At 41.3% G+C, this 22,681-nt stretch overlaps 1 protein-coding gene across 2 annotated transcripts; it reads right to left on the bottom strand.

Moving 5' to 3' along the window:
* Positions 1 to 15,156: 15,156 nt before the first annotated feature.
* Positions 15,157 to 22,352, bottom strand: LOC139537569 (vacuolar protein sorting-associated protein 26B-like). Of its 2 annotated transcripts, none has more exons than XM_071339033.1 (6): positions 21,950 to 22,352; positions 21,021 to 21,177; positions 20,218 to 20,382; positions 18,684 to 18,859; positions 18,268 to 18,410; positions 15,157 to 17,088 (listed from the first exon to the last, which is right to left on the bottom strand). In XM_071339033.1, the coding sequence occupies exons 1-6, from the start codon at positions 22,170 to 22,172 to the stop codon at positions 16,954 to 16,956; spliced, it is 999 nt and encodes a 332-aa protein (XP_071195134.1). In that variant the 5' UTR covers positions 22,173 to 22,352; the 3' UTR covers positions 15,157 to 16,953. The 2 variants fall into 2 exon arrangements, with proteins under 2 accessions (XP_071195134.1, XP_071195135.1); XM_071339034.1 differs by having other exon boundaries at positions 16,912 to 17,131; positions 21,950 to 22,314.
* Between the last annotated feature and the right edge of the window lie 329 nt (positions 22,353 to 22,681).

Raw genomic sequence — 22,681 nt, 5'->3', positions numbered from 1 at the left:
GCAGCTTACCGATCGCTGCAGCTGTACACAGCCCATCTGTAAATAGCCCATCCAATCTTCCTACCTCATCCATATATAGTTTTTATTTACTTTTTTCTCTTTTGCACACCAGTATTTCTTCTTGCACATCGTCATCTGCACATCTATCACTCCAGTGTTAATTTGATCAATTCTAATTACTTCGCTACTATTGGCCTATTTTTTGGAGTAAGGAGGTAATCCTTACTCCATTTGCACACACTGTATATAGATTTTTCTAATGTGTTATTGACTGTACTTTTGTTTATCCTATGTGTAACTCTGTGTTGTTGTTTTTTGTCGCACTGCTTTGCTTTATCTTGGCCAGGTCGCAGTTGTAAAGGAGAACTTGTTCTAAACTGGCCTGCCTGGTTAAATAAAGGTGGAATATATATATATTTTTAAATGATGACAGAAGTGACTGCTAAGGGGCGATAGTCATTTAGTTCAGGTACCTTAGCTTTCTTGGGAACACGAACAATGATGGCCATCTTGAAGCATGTGGGCACAGCAGACTGGGATAGGGATTGATTGAAGCACCTTTGGCAACAATTACAGCTGTCAGTCTTTCTGTGTAAGTCTCTAAGAGCTTTCCACACCTGGATTGTGCAACATTTGCCAGTTATTATTTTCAAAATTCTTCAACCTCTGTCAAATTGGTTGTTGATCATTGCTAGACAACCATTTTCAGGTCTTGCCATTAATTTCCAAGTAGATTTAAGTAAAAACTGTAACTCGGCCAATCAGGAACATTCACTGCTTTCTTGGTAAGCAACCACAGTGTAGATTTGGCCTTGTGGTTTAGGTAATTGTCCTGCTTAAAGATAAATTCATCTCTCAGTGTCTGGTGGAAATCAGACTGAACCAGGTTTTTCTCTTGGATTTTGCCTGTGCTCTATTCAGTTTATTTTTATCCTAAAAAACTCCCTAGTCCTTGTCGATGACAAGCATATCCAGGATGCAGCCACCATCATGCTTCAAAATATGAGGAGTGGTACTCAGTGATGTGTTGAATTTTCCCCAAACATAACACTTTGTATTCAGGACATAAAGTTAATGTCTTTGCCATATTTTTGTGCAGTTTTACTTTAGTGCCTTATTGCAAACGGGAAGTAAACAAGCAAACAGCTGGAGGCAGGGCTTTCTCCTATAGAGCTCCATTTTTATTTAATGGTCTGCCTACCCATGTGAGAGACGCAGACCTCAACCTTTAAATCTTTACTGAAGACTCATCTCTTCAGTGGGTCATATGATTGAGTGTAGTCTGGCCCAGGAGTGTGAAGGTGAACGGAAAGGCTCTGGAGCAACGAATCGCCCTTGCTGTCTCTGCCTGGCCGGTTCCCCTCTCTCCACTGGAATTCTCTGCCTCTAACCCTATTACAGGTGCTGAGTCACTGGCTTACTGGTGCTCTTCCATGGCGTCCCTATGAGGGGTGCGTCACTTGAGTGGGTTGAGTCACTGACATGATCTTCCTGTCTGGGTGTGGTGGAGATCTTTGTGGGCTATACTCGGCCTTGTCTCAGGATGGTTGAAGTTGGTGGTTGAAGTTTTCCCTCTAGTGGTTTTGGGGCTGTGCTTTGGCAAAGTGGGTGGGGTTATATCCTGCCTGTTTGGCCCTGTCTGGGGGTATCATCGGATGGGGCCACAGTGTCCCCTGACCCCTCCTGTCTCAGCCTCCAGTATTTATGCTGCAGTAGTTTATGTGTCGGGGGGCTAGGGTCAGTCTGTTATATCTGGAGTACTTCTCCTGTCTTATCCGGTGTCCTGTGTGAATTTAAGTATGCTCTCTCTAATTCTCTCTTTCTTTCTTTCTCTCTCTCTTGGAGGACGTGAGCCCTAGGACCATACCTCAGGACTACCTGGCATGATGACTCCTTGTTGACCCCATTCAACATGGCCGTGCTGCTGCTCCAGTTTCAACTGTTCTGTGGACCCCTGACCTGTTCACTGTGATTATTATTATTTGACCATGCTGGTCATTTATGAACATTTGAACATCATGGCCATGTTCTGTTATAATCTCCATCCGGCACAGCCAAAAGAGGACTGGCCACCCCTCATAGCCTGGTTCCTCTCTAGGTTTCTTCCTAGGTTTTGGCCTTTCTAGGGAGTTTTTCCTAGCCACCGTGCTTCTACAGCTGCATTGCTTGCTGTTTGGGGTTTTAGGCTGGGTTTCTGTACAGCACTTTGAAATATCAGCTGATGTAAGAATGGCTATATAAATACATTTGATTTGATTTGATTTTGAAGCATGTTTTGGTATATTTTATTCTGAACAAGCTTCCTTCTTTTCACTGTAATTTAGGCTAGTATTGTGGAGTAGCTACAATGTTGTTGATCCATCTTCAGTTTTCTCCTATTACAGCCATTGAACTCTAACTGTTTTAAAGTCACCATTGGCATCATGGTGAAATCCCTGAGGTTTCCTTCCTCTCCGGCATCTTTGTATCTGTATCTTAGTGACTGGGTGTGTTGATACACATCCAAAGTGTAATTAATAACTTCACCATGCTCAAAGGGATATTCAATGTCTGCTTTTATTTATTGTTTACCCATCTACCAACAGATAATTGTATGTGTGGGGTAGAGATGAGGTAGTCATTCAAAAATCATGTTAAACAATATTATTGCAGATAGAGAGTCCATGCAACTTATTATGTGACTTGTTAGCCCTTTCCTGAAGTCGAATGACCTAGTGGCCTCATGGGTGGAATGTTTAATATTTTTCATAATTTCATACTCAAAAAACATTATTTATTTCTAAACACCAAAAATCTCATGTTTCTATGTCAAACGGTTTTGATATTTTTCAGTCTCCTGTGACACAGTTGAAGTCGGACGTTTACATACACCTTAGCCAAATACATTTAAACTCAGTTTTTCACAATTCCTGACATTTAATCCTAGTAAAAAATTCCCTGTCTTGGGTCAGTTAGGATCACCACTTTATTTTAAGAATATGAAATGTCAGAATAATACTAGAGAGAATTATTTATTTCAGCTTTTATTTCTTTCATGACATTCCCCAGTGGGTCAGAAGATTACATAGACACAATTAGTATTTGGTAGCATTGCCTTTAAATTGTTTAACTTGGGTCAAACGTTTCGGGTAGCCATCCACAAGCTTCCCACAATAAGTTGGGTGAATTTTGGCCCATTCCTCTTGACAGAGCTGGTGTAACTGAGTCAGGTTTGTAGGCCTCCTTGCTCGCACACGCTTTTTCAGTTCTGCCCACACATTTTCTACAAGATTGAGGTCAGGGCTTTGTGATGGCCACTCCAATACCTTGACTTTGTTGTCCTTAAGCCATTTTGCCACAGCTTTGGAAGTATGCTTGGGGTCATTGCCCATTTGGAAGACCCATTAGCTAACAAGCTTTAACTTCCTGACTGATGTCTTGAGATGTTGCTTCAATATATCCACATAATTTTCCATCCTCATGATGCCATCTATTTTGTGAAGTGCCCCAGTCCCTCCTGCAGCAAAGCACCCCCACGACATGATACTGCGACCCCCCGTGCTTCACGGTTGGGATGGTCTTCTTCGGCTTGCAAGCCTCTCCCTTTTTCCTCCAAACATAACGATGGTCAGTATGGCCAAACAGTTCTATTTTTGTTTTATCAGACCAGAGGACATTTCTCCAAAAAGTAAGATCTTTGTCCCCATGTGCTGTTGCAAACCGTAGTCTGGATTTTTTATTGCAGTTTTGGAGCAGTGGCTTCTTTCTTGCTGAGCGGCCTTTCAGGTTATGTCGATATAGGACTCGTTTTACTGTGGATATAGATACTTTTGTACCCGTTTCCTCCAGCATCTTCACAAGGTCCTTTGCTGTTGTTCTGGGATTGATTTGCACTTTTCGCACCAAAGTATGTTCATCTCTAGGAGACAGAACACGTCTCCTTCCTGAGCGGTATGACGGCTGTGTGGTCCCATGGTGTTTATACTTGCATACTATTGTTTGTACAGATGAACATGGTACCTTCAGGCGTTTGGAAATTGCTCCCAAGGTTGAACCAGACTTGTGGAGGTCTACAATTGTTTTCTGAGGTCTTGGCTGATTTCTTTTGATTTTCCCATGATGTCAAGCAAAGAGGCTCTGAGTTTGAAGGTAGGCCTTGAAATGCATCCACAGGTACACCTCCAATTGACTCCAATTATGTCAATTAGCCTATCAGAAGCTTCTAAAGCCATGACACAATTTTCTGGAATTTTCCAAGCTGTTTAAAGGCACAGTCAACTTAGTGTATGTAAACTTCTGACCCACTGGAATTGTGATACATTGAATTATACATTGAAATAATCTGTCTGTAAACAATTGTTGGAAAAATGACTTGTGTCATGCACAAAGTAGATGTCCTAACTGACTTGCCAAAACTATAGTTTGTTAACAAGAAATGTGTGGAGTGGTTGAAAAACAAGTTTTAATGTCTCTAACCTAAGTGTATGTAAACTTCCGACTTCAACTGTATATATAGAGGGCTCTATTTTCGTCTGGTGTTAAGCTGGCACTAGTGTCAAACACAGGTTAGTTTGCAATTTCATTATGTAAAAACTGCCGCACTGGTGTTTTTACCTGTCTTATATCAGCTCACTTGTGCTCAGTGTCCTTAAAAAACATGATTCAAAGTGCTAATTTCAGGCAGTGCTGATGGGGATTTACAGTAAGATGGTTTTAGCAGTAATGCAGTTGGTTATGGCATGAATTTTGACAACGGAAACGCCCCTATCCAACCGTGACGCACACTGCCCATATGCACATGAAACAAGAGTAGCCCAATGTGCTTTTGGAGCCTGAATACTTCATATTTAGAAACATAAAAAACTCATGTTTTTTCCCATTTTATTTGATTAAAGACCAAGCATAGCCTCCTCTCCTCTCAATTAAGGCTTTTTTTTGTCTGCCCAATGCATTCGCAAACTAGTCAGGACTATCGATAAAGGGTTTGGCAAAGCTTTATTCAATATTTGTAGGCAGGCCCACATTATTTTAGCCATGCAGGTCCTGTTTTGGATTTGCGTAAAACTCCCTCCATGCTCATCATGAAACGAGAGATGCGTACCTCTGTGAATACCGGTGAACCTCGTATTTAAAAGTTATCTGTAACCTGTAAAAATTGTTTCATATATTATTCAAAACCCAAGCCCTCCCTTAGGCCTACTATAACGAAGGCTTGTTCAACAGCAAAGTGTGTCTTTTTTATCCTGGCGATTGTATGATATCATTGCATTTTACATGTTTTTTTATTTTTATTTTTAACTGCTTGTTTTTCATTACATTTTATTACAACCAAACTTATTAGAATGTTTCACCTTCCTGGTTTTATGGAGACAACGTCCGCTTGCAATGCAACTTCTGGAAATGTGTGAATACGATCTGATCTGTAAAATTGTTATGATTATGTTAATAAAACATAGGCCTATTTAGGAGCAGTATAACGGTGAGTGGACATTCTCCCTTTCTCTTTATTGGATCTTTGTCTAGCTACTGAGAAGTGTGGATGTGCGTAAAACTATCCATATTCTGCATTGTTTTAATATTATATGCCCACAGAAAGAAATTATGGTGCCTGTAAGTGTGACATATCCTATTTTGTTTAGGATTTGATTAGAATTATTCATTCTCTTTTTAGGCCTTATCAATATTGAACTTAACCTTGCTTATTTACGATGTTTGGCGTGTCCATGCACCGCCATAATGCAATTTACAGTAGGCCTATTGCTTTTATCAGTGTGAATACTACTAAAACCTATATCAGTGTGAATACTAGCCATGCAATTACTTAAAACAATGTGGACTGCAAATGGGTTCAAGTTAATGTATTTCGTGAAGATAGCTCTACATTTTGTTATTTCATTTCTGTAAGCCATTTAACAAACTATAACTGACTAACATTGGAATTGGAGTTGATTCCAAGGCAATACATAAAAGACCATAAATACACAGCATGAAGCAACCACATATTTCGCCATGGAGCACAGCGCCAGCAAGTGTGGCAATAATTGTGATAGTGAAAATAGCAAAAATATTTCTGACACACCCCTGAACCTATAGCACTACTGCCTTCGCTTAGATTTACCATTGCATTAAGTTTATTAAAATAGAGCCCAAAGTGTAAAATTGGGATGCAAACTTTGAATTGAATGCATTTCTACTCTATATCTGAAATGCTACAGGTGTCTTCTTCTTTTAAGCCCATAACCATGTGTGTGAGGTGTATGTACAGTGCATTCTGAAAGTATTCAGACCCCTTGACCTTTTCCACATTTTGTTACATTACAGCCTTGATCTAAAATTGATTAAATTAATTGTTTTCCTCACCAATCTACACACAATACCCCATAATGACAAAGCGAAAACAGGTTTTTAGAAATTTTTGCAAATGTATTACAAATTCAAAACAGAAATACCTTATTTATATAAGTTTTCAGACCCTTTGCTATGAGACTCGAAATTGAGCTCAGGTGCATCCTGCTTCCATTGCTCATCCTTGAGATGTTTCTACAACTTGATTGGAGTCCACCTGTGGTAAATTCAATTTATTGGACAGGATTTGTAAAGGCACACACCTATCTATATAATGTCCCACAGTTGACAATGCATGTCAGAGCAAAAACCAAGCCATGAGGTCAAAGGAATTGTCCGTAGAGCTCCGAGACAGGATTGTGTCGAGGCACAGATCTGGGGAAGGGTACCAAAACAATTCTGCAGCATTAAAGGTCCCCAAGAACTCAGTGGCCTCCATCTTTCTTAAATGGAAGTAGTTTGGAACCACCAAGACTCTTCCTGGAGCTGGCCGCCCGGCCAAACAGAGCAATCGGGGTAGAAGGGCCTTGGTCACGGAGGTTACCAAGAACCTGATGGTCACTCTGACATGGCTGCAGAGTTCCTCTGTGAAGATGGGAGAATCTTCCAGAAGGACAACCATCTCCGCAGCACTCCACCAATTACGCCTTTATGGTAGCGTAGCCAGACGGAAGCCACTCCTCAGTAAAAGGCATGACAGCCCGCTTGGAGTTTGCCAAAAGGCACCTAAAGACTCTCAGACCATGAGAAACAAGATTATCTGGTCTGATGAAACCAAGATTGAACTCTTTGGCATGAATACCAAGCGTCATGTCTGGAGGAAACATGGCACCATCCCTACGGTGAAGCATGGTGGTGGCAGCATCATGCTATGGGGATGTTTTTCAGCGGCAGGAACTGGGAGACTACTCAGGATAGAGGGAAAGATGAACGGTGCAAAGTACAGAGAGACCCTTGATGAAAACCTGCTCCAGCGCGCTCATGACCTCAGACTGGGGCGAAGGTTCACCTTCTAACAGGACAACAACCCTAAGCACACAGCCAAGACAACGCAGGAGTGGCTTCGGAACAAGTCTCTGAATGTCCTTGAGTGGCCAAACCAGACCCCGAACTTGAACCTGATCGAACATCTCTGGAGAGACCTCAAAATAGCTGTGCAGTGACACTCCCCATCCAAACTGACAGAGCTTGAGAGGATCTGCAGAGAAGAATGAGAGAAACTCCACAAATACAGGTGTGCCAAGCTTGTAGCGTCATACCCAAGAAGACTCAAGGTTGTAATCACTTCCAAAGGTGCGTAAAGGTTCTGAATACTTAAGGAAATTTGATATTTCAGTAGTTTTTTTTTAAATAAATGTGCAAACATTTATTTTTTGCTTTGTCATTATGAGTTATTGTGTGTAGATTGATGAGGGAATTTTTTTTTTTAATAGATTTTAGAATAAGGCTGTAATGTAACAAAATGTGGAAAGAGTCAAGGGGTCTGAATACTTTCCGAATGCACTGTAACCCAAACTAAGCTATAAGTGTTATTAAAAGTCTTATTGAAACATTCAGTGAACGTTTTAAGGAAGTTATTAAAAAACTTAACATATCATTTCTGTTCTCAGAACAATTATAAAACCTCCCAGGCAAACTTTCAGAAAGTTCTCAGAACCTCCCTGCAGCCTAAAACATGTACGTTCACAGAACAGACATTTTCACTTCCGTTCTCAGAACGTTTAAAAATCTCTGTTTACCGGTCAGGATACTTATGGCTTCGTTCCCAGAACCAATGGGAAACCAAACATGTACATTCCCACAACTTCCAAGGAACCAAATGTGCTAGCTGGGTTGCACTAGAGGTGTTTATAATTGTGAGAGGACAAGCCAATCCCTCAACCCCCCACCCGCCTCACAGTTCCTCTCAAATGTGACAGCTGCACAGTGGCGACCCGTCATTCAGGGCAGGTATTGAGCCCCACCTGTTTAGCTTTAAAGAAATTACAAAATTGTTGTTGCCTGTTTTGCATGTTATTTTGGCATTAATACATGTCACATATCAGTTTGCAAATAATGTAAAAAAAATTATAATAATTTAGTTTAAAAAAGCTGCATACAAACATGGTCTCTTTTTTGCTTCCTTGAGTAAGGCAGCTCCAAAATGCAGATGTTTCAGCCTAGCTCAGTGCTTTCAGTTGTGGTGGGGCAGCCAGTGGAAAATACAGAGCGTAGGGGTTGGAAATGTTCTCTAGTTGCGCCGTGATTGGCTCAGTGTTCTGTCACTCATGGGGACACCACGTCACCGAAAATTCAAGCCCGCTGGGGGTGCTGCTATAGATTTACATTAGAAGTGCCCATCCAAGAAGATTAAAGGTCATTGGCCACAGATAAAATTACGTCAAATCACGTTATATCTACCGTAGCTTTGATTGGACTGATCATGTCAACATCATACTTTCGAAATCTTAGCTGGCAAGCTAGACAAGCAGTCATCATCATGAATCAAGTGGACAATCTACTGGCAAATCCTTTTCAACCCTTGTCATATGAAGAGAAATTATTGATAAAACATATCGGTGCTCACCGGCCATTGGACATAAACAATACACAACCAGTTGGAAATCGCAAATTCAACAATGAGTGGTTTGAAAGGAATCAGTGCCTAACTGCAAGCGTTGCAAAGCAATCACTAGCCTGCTATTCACTGGAGAGGGTGTGTGGTCCAAGTCAGGGTTTAAGGGTCTCTTTTTCAAGCTTAAACGGATAAACATTCACATGCAACACAATAGGCCAGAAAAGGTTGAATACATTTGCCATGCTGTCAATCCAGTATGACTTCTGCCGCATTCAAAACAACTGGAAACTCGGAACTGGGAAAACTCAGACTTCAGTGAGTTCAAGACAACTGGGAACTCTGAAAAAAACAAGCTCCGACTGGGAAAATACGTTTGAACGATCATCCAACTCGGAATTCCAAGTCGGGGACTCTGGCCTCTTTCTAGAGCTCCGACCGGAAGATCACTGTCGTCATGATTCAAACTTGTTTTTTTAATGAGTTCCCAGTTGTCTTGAAAGCACCATACGAATGGGAGACTTTGATGACAAAATTTGCCCACAAGAAGGATCGCCGTGCCACCTTCTGTTTAAGTGAGCACACAAGGCTCTGCTGATAGCCAGGTGTAGCGGTGGTAAGGATTCACTCCCTGGTGCTGAAAAGAAAGCTCTGTTGTTGGGACAGCTTTATTTTTGTGTGCACTGTTTGTCACCATTATAGTGCAATTCATGTATTGTTTAGTGCTGTGTTGTGTAGTGGCTTTTGTTTGCCACACCAAGAATTTACATGCTAAAATCGCCACTGCTTCTGCATAACGTAAAATCAAACAAACCATAACACTCAAGGATACATTACCCTTAATGTGACCACAATAGGTGATGCAAGGTCACATATGTAAAGGAAATCATGTTTAAACAAATAGGAATAGCTTTGGGCCTTTAAACGGTTCTCTTTTCTAGTTGAGCAAATTATTTTTTTCTACATTATCAGCAACACCCGGATACCAGTTTTGATTGAATAAGGAGAACCCCAACGTGCAATCGGATCCGGGGAAGACCATACACCTCAACTGTTGGTTTTCAAGGTTAACAATTTGTTAATATGGCTGCAGTTCAAGTTTCTGGGCTGAAGCCTAATACTGTGTGAAAAGGCTTTAGCTCTTCAGGCCCAGTGGATAAGTGGAATTTGCCTGAAAATAATCAACACTGAAGAACACAGCACACATTTTTCTGATGGCTTCATTCCTCAACTGATAAAAATACATCGGTCAGCAGCATCTGCTCAATCAATACCAATAACCTTAGCATGGATGAGTTACTGTAGAAGGCTGCCACTGACTGACTGCTCTTCCATCAGCAACCTTTTAGACCGCATCTACTAAACTGTCCATCACATCTGGCAGCCAGCCTCTGCCAGGACTAAAGACGCTCACTTACATTACAATGTAACAATGTAACAATGTGTATGCACTTTAGGGTGCATCTTAATAGTCTACAGTGACTTCCTTTCCTTGTCTCCTTTTCTTACTTTACACTCCTTTGGAGTCACAGGATAGGTAGAAATATTTCAGGAATTTCATTTCACTTGAATTTAATTTTACCATCTTTCACCATTACATATGAAGGAAATGAAAGGGAGCCACTTGCACCCTCAGTGTTTGAATGGTTGAAAATATACTATCCCTCTCACAGAGAGATGGGAATAAGGTCTTCAAAGACATTGAAGGTCTAACCAGGAGTACATGCAAGCCTGCCCCCTAGTGACAACGTTTGTGTGTCACATCATGAGAGGTTCAAGCCAGGCATTGAATAATAACATATAATTTTCAGGCTCTCTTTTAATCAGAGAAATAGGATTAAAAACCATTTTCAAAAACAGAAACACAAAATACAACTATTAAAGGTAAAAGATACTTGTATCCTGTATGAGCATTTAGCTTTTAGCCTAGTGTCACACCCTGATCTGTTTCACCTGTCTTTGGGCTTGTCTCCACCCCCCTCCAGGTGTCGCCCATTTCCCCATTATTCCCCAAATCAAATCAAAGTTTATTTGTCACGTGCGCCGAATACAACAGGTGTAGTAGACCTTACATTGAATCGCTTACTTACAGGCTCTAACCAATAGTGCAAAAAAGGTATTAGGTGAACAATAGGTATGTAAAGAAATAAAACAACAGTAAAAAGACAAGCTATATACAGTGGCGAGGCTATAAAAGTAGCGAGGGTACATACAGACACCGGTTAGTCAGGCAGAATGCACAGGTAGATATGGTTAAAGTGACTATGCATATATGATGACAAGAGAGTAGCAGTAGCGTAAAAGAGGGTGGGTGGTGGGTGGCGGGACACATGCAGATAGCCCGGTTAGCCAATGTGCGGGAGCACTGGTTGGTCGGCACAATTGAGGTAGTATGTACATGAATGTATAGTTAAAGTGACTATGCATATATGATAAACAGAGAGTAGCAGCAGCGTAAAAAGAGGGGTTGGGGGGACGCACACAATTCAAATAGTCCGGGTAGCCATTTCATTACCTGTTACCAGGGGTAAAAACTGTTGAGAAGCCTTTTTGTCCTAGACTTGGCACTCTGTTACCGCTTGTCATGCGGTAGTAGAGAGAACAGTCTATGACTGGGGTGGCTGGGGTCTTTGACAATTTTTAGGGCCTTCCTCTAACACCGCCTGGTGTGGAGGTCCTGGATGGCAGGCAGCTTAGCCCCAGTGATGTACTGGGCCGTACGCACTACCCTCTGTAGTGCCTTGCGGTCAGAGGCCGAGCAATTGCCGTACCAGGCAGGGATGCAACCAGTCAGGATGCTCTCGATGTTGCAGCTGTAGAACCTTTTGAGGAGCTCAGGACCCATGACAAATCTTTTTAGTTTCCTGCGGGGGAATAGGCTTTGTCGTGCCCTCTTCATGACTGTCTTGGTGTGTTTGGACTATTCTAGTTTGTTGTTGATGTGGACGCCAAGGAACTTGAAGCTCTCAACCTGCTCCACTACAGCCCCGTCGATGAGAATGGGGGCGTGCTCAGTCCTCCTTTTCCTGTAGTCCACAATAATCTCCTTAGTCTTGGTTACGTTGAGGGATAGGTCGGGCACCACCCGGCCAGGTCTCGATTGTTGTCGGTGATCAGGCCTACCACTGTTGTGTCGTCTGCAAATGTAATGATGGTGTTGGAGTCGTGCCTGGCCATGCAGTCGTGGGTGAACAGGGAGTACAGAAGGGTGCTGAGCACGTACCCTGGGGAGCTCCAGTGTTGAGGATCAGCATGGCAGATGTGTTGCTACCTACCCTCACCACCTGGGGGCGGCCCGTCAGGAAATCCAGGATCTAGTTGCAGAGGGAGGTGTTTAGTCCCAGAATCCTTAGCTTAGTGATGAGCTTTGAGGGTACTATGGTGTTGAACGCTGAGCTGTAGTCAATGAATAGCATTCTCACATAAGTGTTCCTTTTGTCCAGGTGGGAAAGGGCAGTGTGGAGTGCAATAGAGATTGCATCATCTGTGGATCTGTTTGGGCGGTATGCAAATTGGGGTGGGTCTAGGGTTTCTGGGATAATGGTGTTGATGTGAGCCATTACCAACATTTCAAAGTATTTCATGGCTACGGACGTGAGTGCTACGGGTCTGTAGTGTACTTATACCTGTGTTCTCTGTTGCCAGTTTGTTTTGTTTCGTCAAGCCTATAAGTGGTTTTCCCATGCTTCTGTCTTGCTCTAGATCCTGTTTTCTAGCTTTCCTGGTTATTGACCATTCTGCCTGCCCGCCGTTCTGTACCTTTCGGACTCTGCTCTGGACAACTGACCTCTGCCTGCCCTTGACCTGTCATTTGCCTGCCCACCTGTTTCTGTAATAAACTTTTGCTACTTCGAAACTGTCTGTATCTGGGTCTTCTCCTGAGCCTTGATATACAGCTTTGTCTGTATACTAACATTCCCTTTCACAAATGGAATAGTACCTTATAGCTTGCTATGAAATATGAATTACGTTTATTTTAGGTCAAAATACACATACATTTCTGTAAATACACTTAAGGCTACAGTGTAGGATTGGGACATCCATTTTTTTCTCATAAATGAATGGTATATAGTCATATATTTTAGAAAAATACAAATCATGAGCTTGTTTAACTCAATTTATTGTAAACAATACCATTGCAAACAATGTACAGTCGTGGCCAAAAGTTTTGAGAATGACACAAATATAAATTTTCACAAAGTCTGCTGCCTCAGTTTGTATGATGGCAATTTGCATATACTCCAGAATGTTATGCAGAGTGATCAGATGAATTGCAATTAATTGCAAAGTCCCTCTTTGCCATATAAATGAACTGAATCCCCCAAAAACATTTCCACTGCATTTCAGCCCTGCCACAAAAGGACCAGCTGACATCATGACAGTGATTCTCTCGTTAACACAGGTGTGAGTGTTGACGAGGACAAGGCTTGAGATCACTCTGTCATACTGATTGAGTTCGAATAACAGACTGGAAGCTTCAAAAGGAGGGTGGTGCTTGGAATCATTGTTTTGCACAAAAAGGGCTTCACAGGCAAGGATACTGCTGCTTGTAAGATTGCACCTAAATCAACCATTTATCGGATCATCAAGAACTTCAAGGAGAGCGGTTCTATTGTTGTGAAGAAGGCTTCAGGGCGCCCAAGAAAATCCAGCAAGTGCCAGGACCGTCTCCTAAAGTTGATTCAGCTGCGGGATCGGGGCACCACCAGTACAGAGCTTGCTCAGGAATGGCAGCAGGTAGGTGTGAGTGCATCTGCACGCACAGTGAGGCGAACACTTTTGGAGGATGGCCTGGTGTTAAGAAGGGCAGCAAAGAAGCCACTTCTCTCCAGGAAAAAAAAACAGGGACAGACTGATATTCTGCAAAAGGTACAGGGATTGGACTGCTGAGGACTGGGGTAAAGTCATTTTCTCTGATGAATCCCCTTTCCGATTGTTTGGGGCATCCGGAAAAAAGCTTGTCCTGAGAAGACAAGGTGAGCGCTACCATCAGTCATGTGTCATGCCAACAGTAAAACATCCTGAGATCATTCATGTGTGGGGTTGCTTCTCAGCCAAGGGAGTGGGCTTACTCACAATTTTGACTAAGAACACAGCCATGAATAAAGAATGGTACCAACACATCCTCCGAGAGCAACTTCTCCCAACCATCCAGGAACAGCTTGGTGACAAACAATGCCTTTTCCAGCATGATGGAGCACCTTGCCATAAGGCAAAAGTGATAACTAAGTGGCTCGGGGAACAAAACATCAATATTTTGGGTCCATGGCCAGGAAACTCCCCAGACCTTAATCCCATTGAGAACTTGTGGTCAATCCTCAAGAGGCGGGTGGACAAACAAAAACCCACAGATTCTGACAAACTCCAAGCATTGATTATGCAAGAAAGGGCTGCCATCAGTCAGGATGTGGCCCAGAAGTTAATTGATAGCATGCCAGGGCGGATTGCAGAGGTCTTGAAAAGAAGGGTCAACACTGCAAATATTGACTCTTTGCATCAACTTCATGTAATTGTCAATAAAAGCCTTTGACACTTATGAAATGCTTGTAATTATACTTCAGTATTCCATAGTAACATCTGACAAAAATATCTAAAGACACTGAAGCAGCAAACTTTGTGGCAATTAATATTTGTGTCATTCTCAAAACTTTGGCCATGACTATATAGCTTCAAAACTGTCAGTCCTTGCATCTGGAGCGCTGTCTATGTGGTGTAATATTTTCCCATCCCTCAGCTGTATGTTAAAATAAGTGGCAGGATGGCCATTTTTTGTATTTATTTTTATTTGCAGACTGTAGTTTTAAAGGTTTGTATGATATCTTTATGTTGATATATTTATGTTTGATTTATGTACCTTTCTTTTGAGTCATTTTGAATTAAATCCATCATTCTCTAATACGTTTAAAAACCTTTGTTTAGCATTAATAAAGCATAACATGGCTGCATGGGCTTTATACTAATGCGACTCTATGCAGCCAATAACAATATCCGCGACAGGTATATAATGCCAGTAACCGCTTGTGGATTTGACAGCTCTAATCCAGTTCCACCCCCAACACCGTCAAAACAACAGCTATGTGGGAGTCGGCTAGTGCAATCTGAATGAATCTAGCCCAAAGTCTAGTTAAAGGCCATAATACAGTGCCTTCGGAAAGTATTCAGACCCCTTCACTTTTCCAGATTTTGTTACGTTAAAGCCTTATTCTAAAATTGATTAAATAGTTTTTTCCCCCTCATCAATCTATACACAATACTGCATATTGACAAAGCAAAAACAGTTTTTTAGAAATGTTTGCAAATTTATTTGCTCTGACACAAATGTATTTACTTTTGACACATTCTTTGTTTCTTCATATTATTTACAATCAAAATTACACCATTTTGAGGACTTCAGTGCATTCACACCGGAAGTCATGTGCCTGGTGTAAAATGGTTGGAGATGACAGGAAAAACAAGCTGTGAGGTTGTTTCTCGAATTGAACTAGAGCCATTAAGCAATTAACTTTTTGCCTAAGGGTTATCCAATGCTGGCAATGTCTTCTAGGTACTTTTAAAACAAATGACTGACAGAAAACAGACTGATTTCACATAATTTGGATCTAGTGCAAATAAAAATGAATGGTTTAAATATATCTTATTTCTGGTTGATAGGTTGGAAAGGTTACACCAAAATCTTTCAAACGTATTAGCAGCAGTGGCAGTGGGTAAGTTAGTTGTGAGTGGGTGGAGATTTCAGTAGGACCAATGGAATGGTCTAAAATAAGAAAACCCTGCCTACCCAGGGAACCGGCATGGTATACTGATGGTTTCTCGGAACTGATGGCTTCTACGGTAAGATGGAGTACATTTTAGCTAAGCCTAACCCTTTTCCTAACCTTAACCTAATTATCCTAACCTGCTACATTAATTATCCTAACCTGCTACTTTAATTCTCCTAACCTGCTACGTTAATTCTTCTTACATGCCATGTTAATTCTCCTAAACTGCTACATTAATTCTCCATCTAGCCACAACCGTGAAAGCCATTAGTTCCAAGAAACTATCAGTGTCACCAAACTTGGCCAATGTTAATGGACATAAGCCATCTGGCTTACATTTCTAACAGATAGATGAACCCAGAACATGTATAATGTTACTAAAAGATCAAATACATAAAAAAAGATTCTGTTAAAAAATAAAACATTGCTGTTTACATCAACTGATAATGACAAAGCTTGGAATGGAATGTTTTTTTTGATGATGGAATGGAATGCAATGCTGATAGTTGATGTCTGACAATTGAAACGTAATTTTCCCAAAATGTTCCCTATTTGCATGACATTTCGCACAATAAAAAAACATTTAGCATATTCTCTGATTCTAAAGCCACGTTTATACCTGGCGCTAACATGTGTCCCGTGTCCACATACAGTGGACGGATGAGAGACACATTTTTGTGTCGACGGAACAGACCTTGATCAGATAGTGATTTGATCATCTTGATCGGATGACGACCACATGTTAATGCAAAGTGTAAACAGGACTTAAGAAATCTTGCATGTCCATTGAGTCCAACTGCCAAAGACAAGTATTCATTAAGAGATGCCTAAAGGAAGCTATGTCAACAGCAGCTGTTTTCACCATAGTTTCGAGTTAAGAAATCACTATTTCAAAGAAAATAAAAAAGCATATTATGCTAATCAGTACGGCAGAAAAACCTAGCTAAAAGTTAATAAAATATACCCTGAGAATGCCTTATTTCTTCAAACATGAAATTTGTCATCCCTTTTCAACTGCAGTTGTTGTAGAAAGTGCCATCAGTGTTTGTGGTGAGATGGCGATGTTGAAATGGGCGAGGGTAGAAATATATGCCTAAGATGGCTGATGTTCACATATTGAATATCAACACACACATGGTCTCATTCAAAGATGCTCTGATAAACACACACACATTCATAGATGCAGTGAAAAAACACATGCATTCTTTCTCACATTCATAGATTCACAGACATGTACACTACATCGTACACACACTGTACATGCACACAGACACACACACCTGTACAAAGTGATGGAGTGTAGGCTATTCTGGAGTTTTACTGTTCCTTAGCCTGGGCCTGAGCAAGGGCTTTCTCTGCACTGGACGAGCCCTTGAAGCGCTGTGAGGCAATGGCCGCTTGGTGGGACATGCTCTTTTTCACTATGTCCCCCTTCCTCCACAGAGTGATCTCCTAGAACAAGGCAATAAAACAGAATGAAACAGAGAGAAACTACCTGGACATGTCCAATAAGAATGTCAATTTTTACTTCCCGTTGTGATAATGAACACATCCCAGTTTAACTACTGCACTCACCAACACACAGCCTACTATACTCGACCTTGTCTCAGGATGGTAAGTTGGTGGTTGAAGTTATTCCTCTAGTGGTGTGGGGGCTGTGCTTTGGCAAAGTGGGTGGGGTTATATCCTGCCTGTTTGGCTCTGTCCGGTGGTATCATCGGATGGGGCCACAGTGTCTCCTGACCCCTCCTGTCTCAGCCTCCAGTATTTATGCTGCAGTAGTTTATGTGTCGGGGGGCTAGGGTCAGTCTGTTATATCTGGAGTACTTCTCCTGTCTTATCCGGTGTCCTGTGTGAATTTTAGTATGCGCTCTCTAATTCTCTCTTTCTTTCTTTCTCTCTCTTGGAGGACCTGAGCCCTAGGACCATGCCTCAGGACTACCTGGCATGATGACTCCTTGTTGACCCCATTCCACATGGCCGTGCTGCTGCTCCAGTTTCAACTGTTCTGCCTGCGGCTATGGACCCCTGACCTGTTCACTGTGATTATTATTATTTGACCATGCTGGTCATTTATGAACATTTGAACATCATGGCCATGTTCTGTTATAATCTCCACCCGGCACAGCCAAAAGAGGACTGGCCACCCCTCATAGCCTGGTTCCTCTCTAGGTTTCTTCCTAGGTTTTGGCCTTTCTAGGGAGTTTTTCCTAGCCACCGTGCTTCTACACCTGCATTGCTTGTTGTTTGGGGTTTTAGGCTGGGTTTCTGTATAGCACTTTGATATATCAGCTGATGTAAGAAGGGCTAAATAAAATAAAATTGAATTGAATTTGATTTGATGTACACCTCATGTTACAATTTGCTATGGTGTGATACAGGTATGATAGGACCTCTATTTGATGTCCTTTCTTTACATCCCAATACAAATAAATGTTTTGTTACAGCCTACTGTTACACAGCACTCATACACAGAGTTGAAATGAACAATGTGCTGACCTTGAACCTTGACATGAACCACAAATTAGTCACCAATCAGATCAAATAGAACAACAGCAGCTACCTGCCTGCCATTCTATCTCTATTGTGTGTTTACTGTTTCTACTGTCTCTACTGTGTATCTGCATGTACCTGCTGTTTGAAGTAACGCCTCTCCTCCTCGTCTATGAGCACCAGGTTGAGGTAGTACCGCACAGAGTACTTCTTGTTGATGTCCCTCATTGTAGGAGTCATCTCATAGCCAGCCAGGAATAGTCGGATAGGGATGGACTCCCCTGAAAGACAAAAGCCATAATATTAAAGTGATAGTTCACTGTAAAATATATGTTTTTTGTCAGACGTTTTCAATCCAAGTCCCATGCCCATCGTTTGTGTAAATCCAGCGTGGAGGCTGGTAAAAGGAGAATCCGCAGGATGGGCTCATTGTAATGGCTGGAATAAAGTCAACGGAAAACTATCAAACATACAGTTCCATTCCAGCCATTAGAATGAGCCCTTCCTCTGGTTTCTCCTTCCACCAGCCTCCACTGGTTGTCGGTGCCACTTACCTCTCACTGGTGCTCCGTCCATAATCTCATACTTGGCTATGGTGTCGTTCTCATGGTACACATTTGGGCCCGTGCCTGTCGTTTCTCTCTTGATGATGTCAATCTCCATGTGTCTGATCTTGAGCCGTACCAAGAGGAAGTAAATCTTTCCCACGATTACATCTTTTAGGTGGTATCTGCATTAAAGGGACAGTTCACAGTTAAAGGGACTGTTTAAATGGCATATTTAGGTTATGGTTTCCTTACCTTGAAAGCAGTCTATGGACAAGGAGAGACCGAAATCCACACTTTGGTTTTGATTAACTGTCCACTTCCATCCAATGCTAATAAACAGTAATGACAGAAGTTGTCATAACAAGTACTTTGACAATGTTTCACTCGCCTCAAACTGATCAGTGTTTAATTTGCGACATAAGCTACTTCAAATGTCCTATTACATTCAGATGTTTTTTCCTCAAAAATCATACGATACAGCGCTATCAACAAGGCAGGTCCTACAGGCCCTAATTTTGTTGCACCTGGACTACTATTCAGTCGTGTGGTCTTGTGCCACAAAAAGGGACTCAGGAAAATTGAAATTGGCTCAGAACAGGGAAGCACGGCTGGCCCTTGGATGTACACAGAGAGCTAACATAAATATATATATTTTGATATATATTTTATTTAACCTTTATTTAACTAGGCAAGTCAGTTAAGAAGAAATTCTTATTTACAATGACAGCCTACCCGGCCAAACCAGGACGACGACGCTGGGCCAATTGTGCGCCGCCCTATGGGACTCCCAATCACGGCCGGATGTGATAGAGCCTGGATTCGAACCAGGGACTGTAGTGACGCTTCTTGCACTTAGATGCAGTGCCTTAGACCACTTGCGAGCCCCCAAAAATATTTATGTTGAATGCACCGAGCTGTGTTTGAACTACTTGCGCACAGCTCGAACACCCATGCATACCCCACAAGACATGCCACAAGAGTTCTCTTCACAGTCCCCAAGTCCAGAACAGACTATGGGAGGCGCACAGTACTACATAGAGCCATGACTACATGGAACTCTATTCCACATCAAGTAACTGATGCAAGCAGTAAAATGAGATATAAAAAACAGATAAAAATACACCTTATGGAACAGCCGGGACTGTGAAGCAACACAAACAGACACATGCATACACACACACGTTAACATACGCACTATACACACACGTACACTGGGATTTTGTATTGTAGATATGTGGTAGTGGTGGTGTAGGGGCCTGAGGGCACACAGTGTGTTGTGAAATCTGTGAATGTATAGTAATGTTTTTAAAATTGTATAACTGCCTTAATTTTGCTGGACCCCAGGAAGAGTAGCTGCTGCCTTGGTAGCAGCTAATGGGGATCCATAATAAATACAAATATAAACATGCTATTAGCATAGGAGTTTAGGGAAGTTGAACCAGGGAGACTTAAGTTTGACTTCACTAAAGCTCTGCTATATCATCATTCAAAAACATGAATATTTTTTCATATATGATAAACCATGGTAACAGAGTCATACTTGGACTTGTTGTACTCAAACTCGATGTGTAGACAGTCTTCGATTCCCACTTCCATCTTGATCGACGAGTTGAGTTCTGGGTATGTGCTGAGCGTGTGCACAACAATGTCCATCTCTTTACTGATGTCGTTCAGTCTCCGGCTTACCGTTGCCCTCAGAAAGTAGCTGAAATATAAAAGAGAAGAGGCAGAAAATCAACTCATCTACTCAATGGGTATAAATGCATGATGCACAAAGAACAATTCAGAAAGTCTCCAATAGGAGTCACATTCTACCCATAAAGACCACAAATAGCTGGTGAGACACAGTAGAAATCAGGTGAAATCTGTGCTTTGATATAACTGTATTTGCACTTCACTCTACAGACAAATGATACTCTCATGTTAACATATTTGACATATGTACAGAAGTTAAGCTACTGTAGATATACACTGTACTGGAGACATCGGAAATGGCAATTCTCTAGACTGGGCTCCAGTCTATCTCTATTTTCAGATTCTATTATTTCTGTTTCTATTTCCTTGTTTTGCCAAGGCAACAATTCTGTTTTGTTGACTGCATAACTCTTTAAATGGCACTCTAGAGCTCCATTCTTTTGGACAAAGGCATTTTTATCACAGACAATCAGCTTTACAATGCTTAAAATTATTATATTTAACTAAATGGCCTAGAATCACATGCATACATGTGATATACATACATATTTAGTGATGGAACTCAAATTGTGTGTGAGGGTAATTGATTTTGACCTATAATGTTGTACAAATGGTTCATGGATGGTTTGTTGCCAGATACTTCCTTACCGTAATTTGACATTCTGGCCTGTGTAGGACTCGTATGGTTTCTCCACGTGTGTGAACTCAAAGTCAAAGGCCTGGGACTGTGTTAGCTCTCCCGGTCTGGCCAAGTCTTTAACCAGAGACACAAACTCATGGTGGTTCCCCCTGTCGTAGTACAGCTCTGACAAGAGAGAAATAGTTAGTCACCAGTTTTCAATGGTGAAAAATTATCTAGAAGAGTTTACAGATTACTTTCTATCCCTTTAAAAAGGCATTACATGTCGTGTGAATGGATTAAAGGTAATGCTACAAATGACAACTGGTTACTGCATCTTACAACTGTGTAATAACGTTTATTACAATGTAACTATAAAGGACCTATGATATAGGCCACATTTATGTTCAAGTGTAACTGACAGGTGAAGTTAGTATCATGATTCTCACACATCTCTGAACTTCTGACCAGGCAGATAACTAATCTACTGTAGGAGAGTTTCTGTGGCACAATAGTGCTTCTGTTTATCACTTATATCACAGCCAACCACAGGTCACTACGTTTTAACCCGTGCCCAAGCAGCGTGCAGTGAATAGACTAATGAGCATGGCATGGCTTAATACCTTCACTCATCGACTAAAACGTTGCATATCAATTGTAACATACTCAAAGCAAACTAAAGACCAGCTGGTGATAACATATATTTCTCTCTCAACGGGCAACACACGTGGCACATACATACATGTATGTCATATGACTTGGGTCATCGAGCTACAGTTGCAACATTAAATTAACTATCTGTCGATTGATTGATCAATCAGCTTGACAATTCATTAGGATGACAACATCACGAATAGAGACTTCTTAATCGAAGTAAATTCATGTTTTGCGCCATGGATAATTGTGTAGCTTATTAAGATATTTTGGCAGTAACAACCCTGCTCTGTCACAGACTTACCAATCTGCCCAATAAACTCAATTTTGATGCCTTGATGCTCGAGTCTTTTCCCTGGATTCTTAAGTGTTACGTTGACGTTTCCAGATACTGTCTCACCATCATATAACAGAAAATATTTGTCCTTTTTCCCATCCTCAGTCTTATGTTGAACTCTCTTTCTTGTCTCAGCGTCTTTCAAAACGATATCGATTTCTGCACTTTGACCAAAACTAAAGAAACTCATCACTGGACCTTGTTTCAGAGCCTATACCTTTTTCAACAAGCCTTTGTAGATTTTGCATGTACAACAAAACTCTTACGTTACTGTATTCCAAATGCTTCCTACGAGTGATTTCCTCCGGAATTTAGATTGTGCTGTCTGTCCTATGATACGAAACTAAACGAAGCGATTGTTGAATGTTTCAAATTACAGCAGTATTGCAATGCCCACTGTAGCGTTTCCTCGTTAAATGCGCATGCGTGTAACTCGGGATCAGTGTAATGTGCATTGCATGCAGATATTCAGATAGAAATGGCCAAATCATTTTGGATAGCTATAGGCAACTTCACACTGACACCATATCAGATCACAGAGAAATATTGCAATTTTGAAGTGTTCATTTTTCATTTAAATTCTTGTGATTTTCCTGACCCCCTTGCTCAACGAATGTATTTCTTATCCATTATAGCTAGAAGAAAGGAACCACCTATGTCAAGAAAAATAATTTTATTCTAGATGTGACAAAATGAAAC

This window comes from Salvelinus alpinus, chromosome 13 (assembly GCF_045679555.1).
Source record: "Salvelinus alpinus chromosome 13, SLU_Salpinus.1, whole genome shotgun sequence".
In the NCBI taxonomy this organism is placed as follows: domain Eukaryota; kingdom Metazoa; phylum Chordata; class Actinopteri; order Salmoniformes; family Salmonidae; genus Salvelinus; species Salvelinus alpinus.
Note: the sequence above shows the minus strand (reverse complement) of the source record. Positions and strands in the feature narration are given on the sequence as shown.

What these genes read in the sequence shown, in the direction of transcription:
- LOC139537569 (XM_071339034.1), bottom strand. Translation starts at nt 22,172, where the DNA reads ATGAGTTTCTTTAGTTTTGGTCAAAGTGCAGAAATCGATATCGTTTTG. An exon ending in TGAGTTTATTGGGCAGATTG is followed by an intron (nt 21,178 to 21,949) that starts GTAAGTCTGTGA and finishes CTCTCTTGTCAG; the next exon opens with AGCTGTACTACGACAGGGGG. An exon ending in GGCCAGAATGTCAAATTACG is followed by an intron (nt 20,383 to 21,020) that starts GTAAGGAAGTAT and finishes TTTATATTTCAG; the next exon opens with CTACTTTCTGAGGGCAACGG.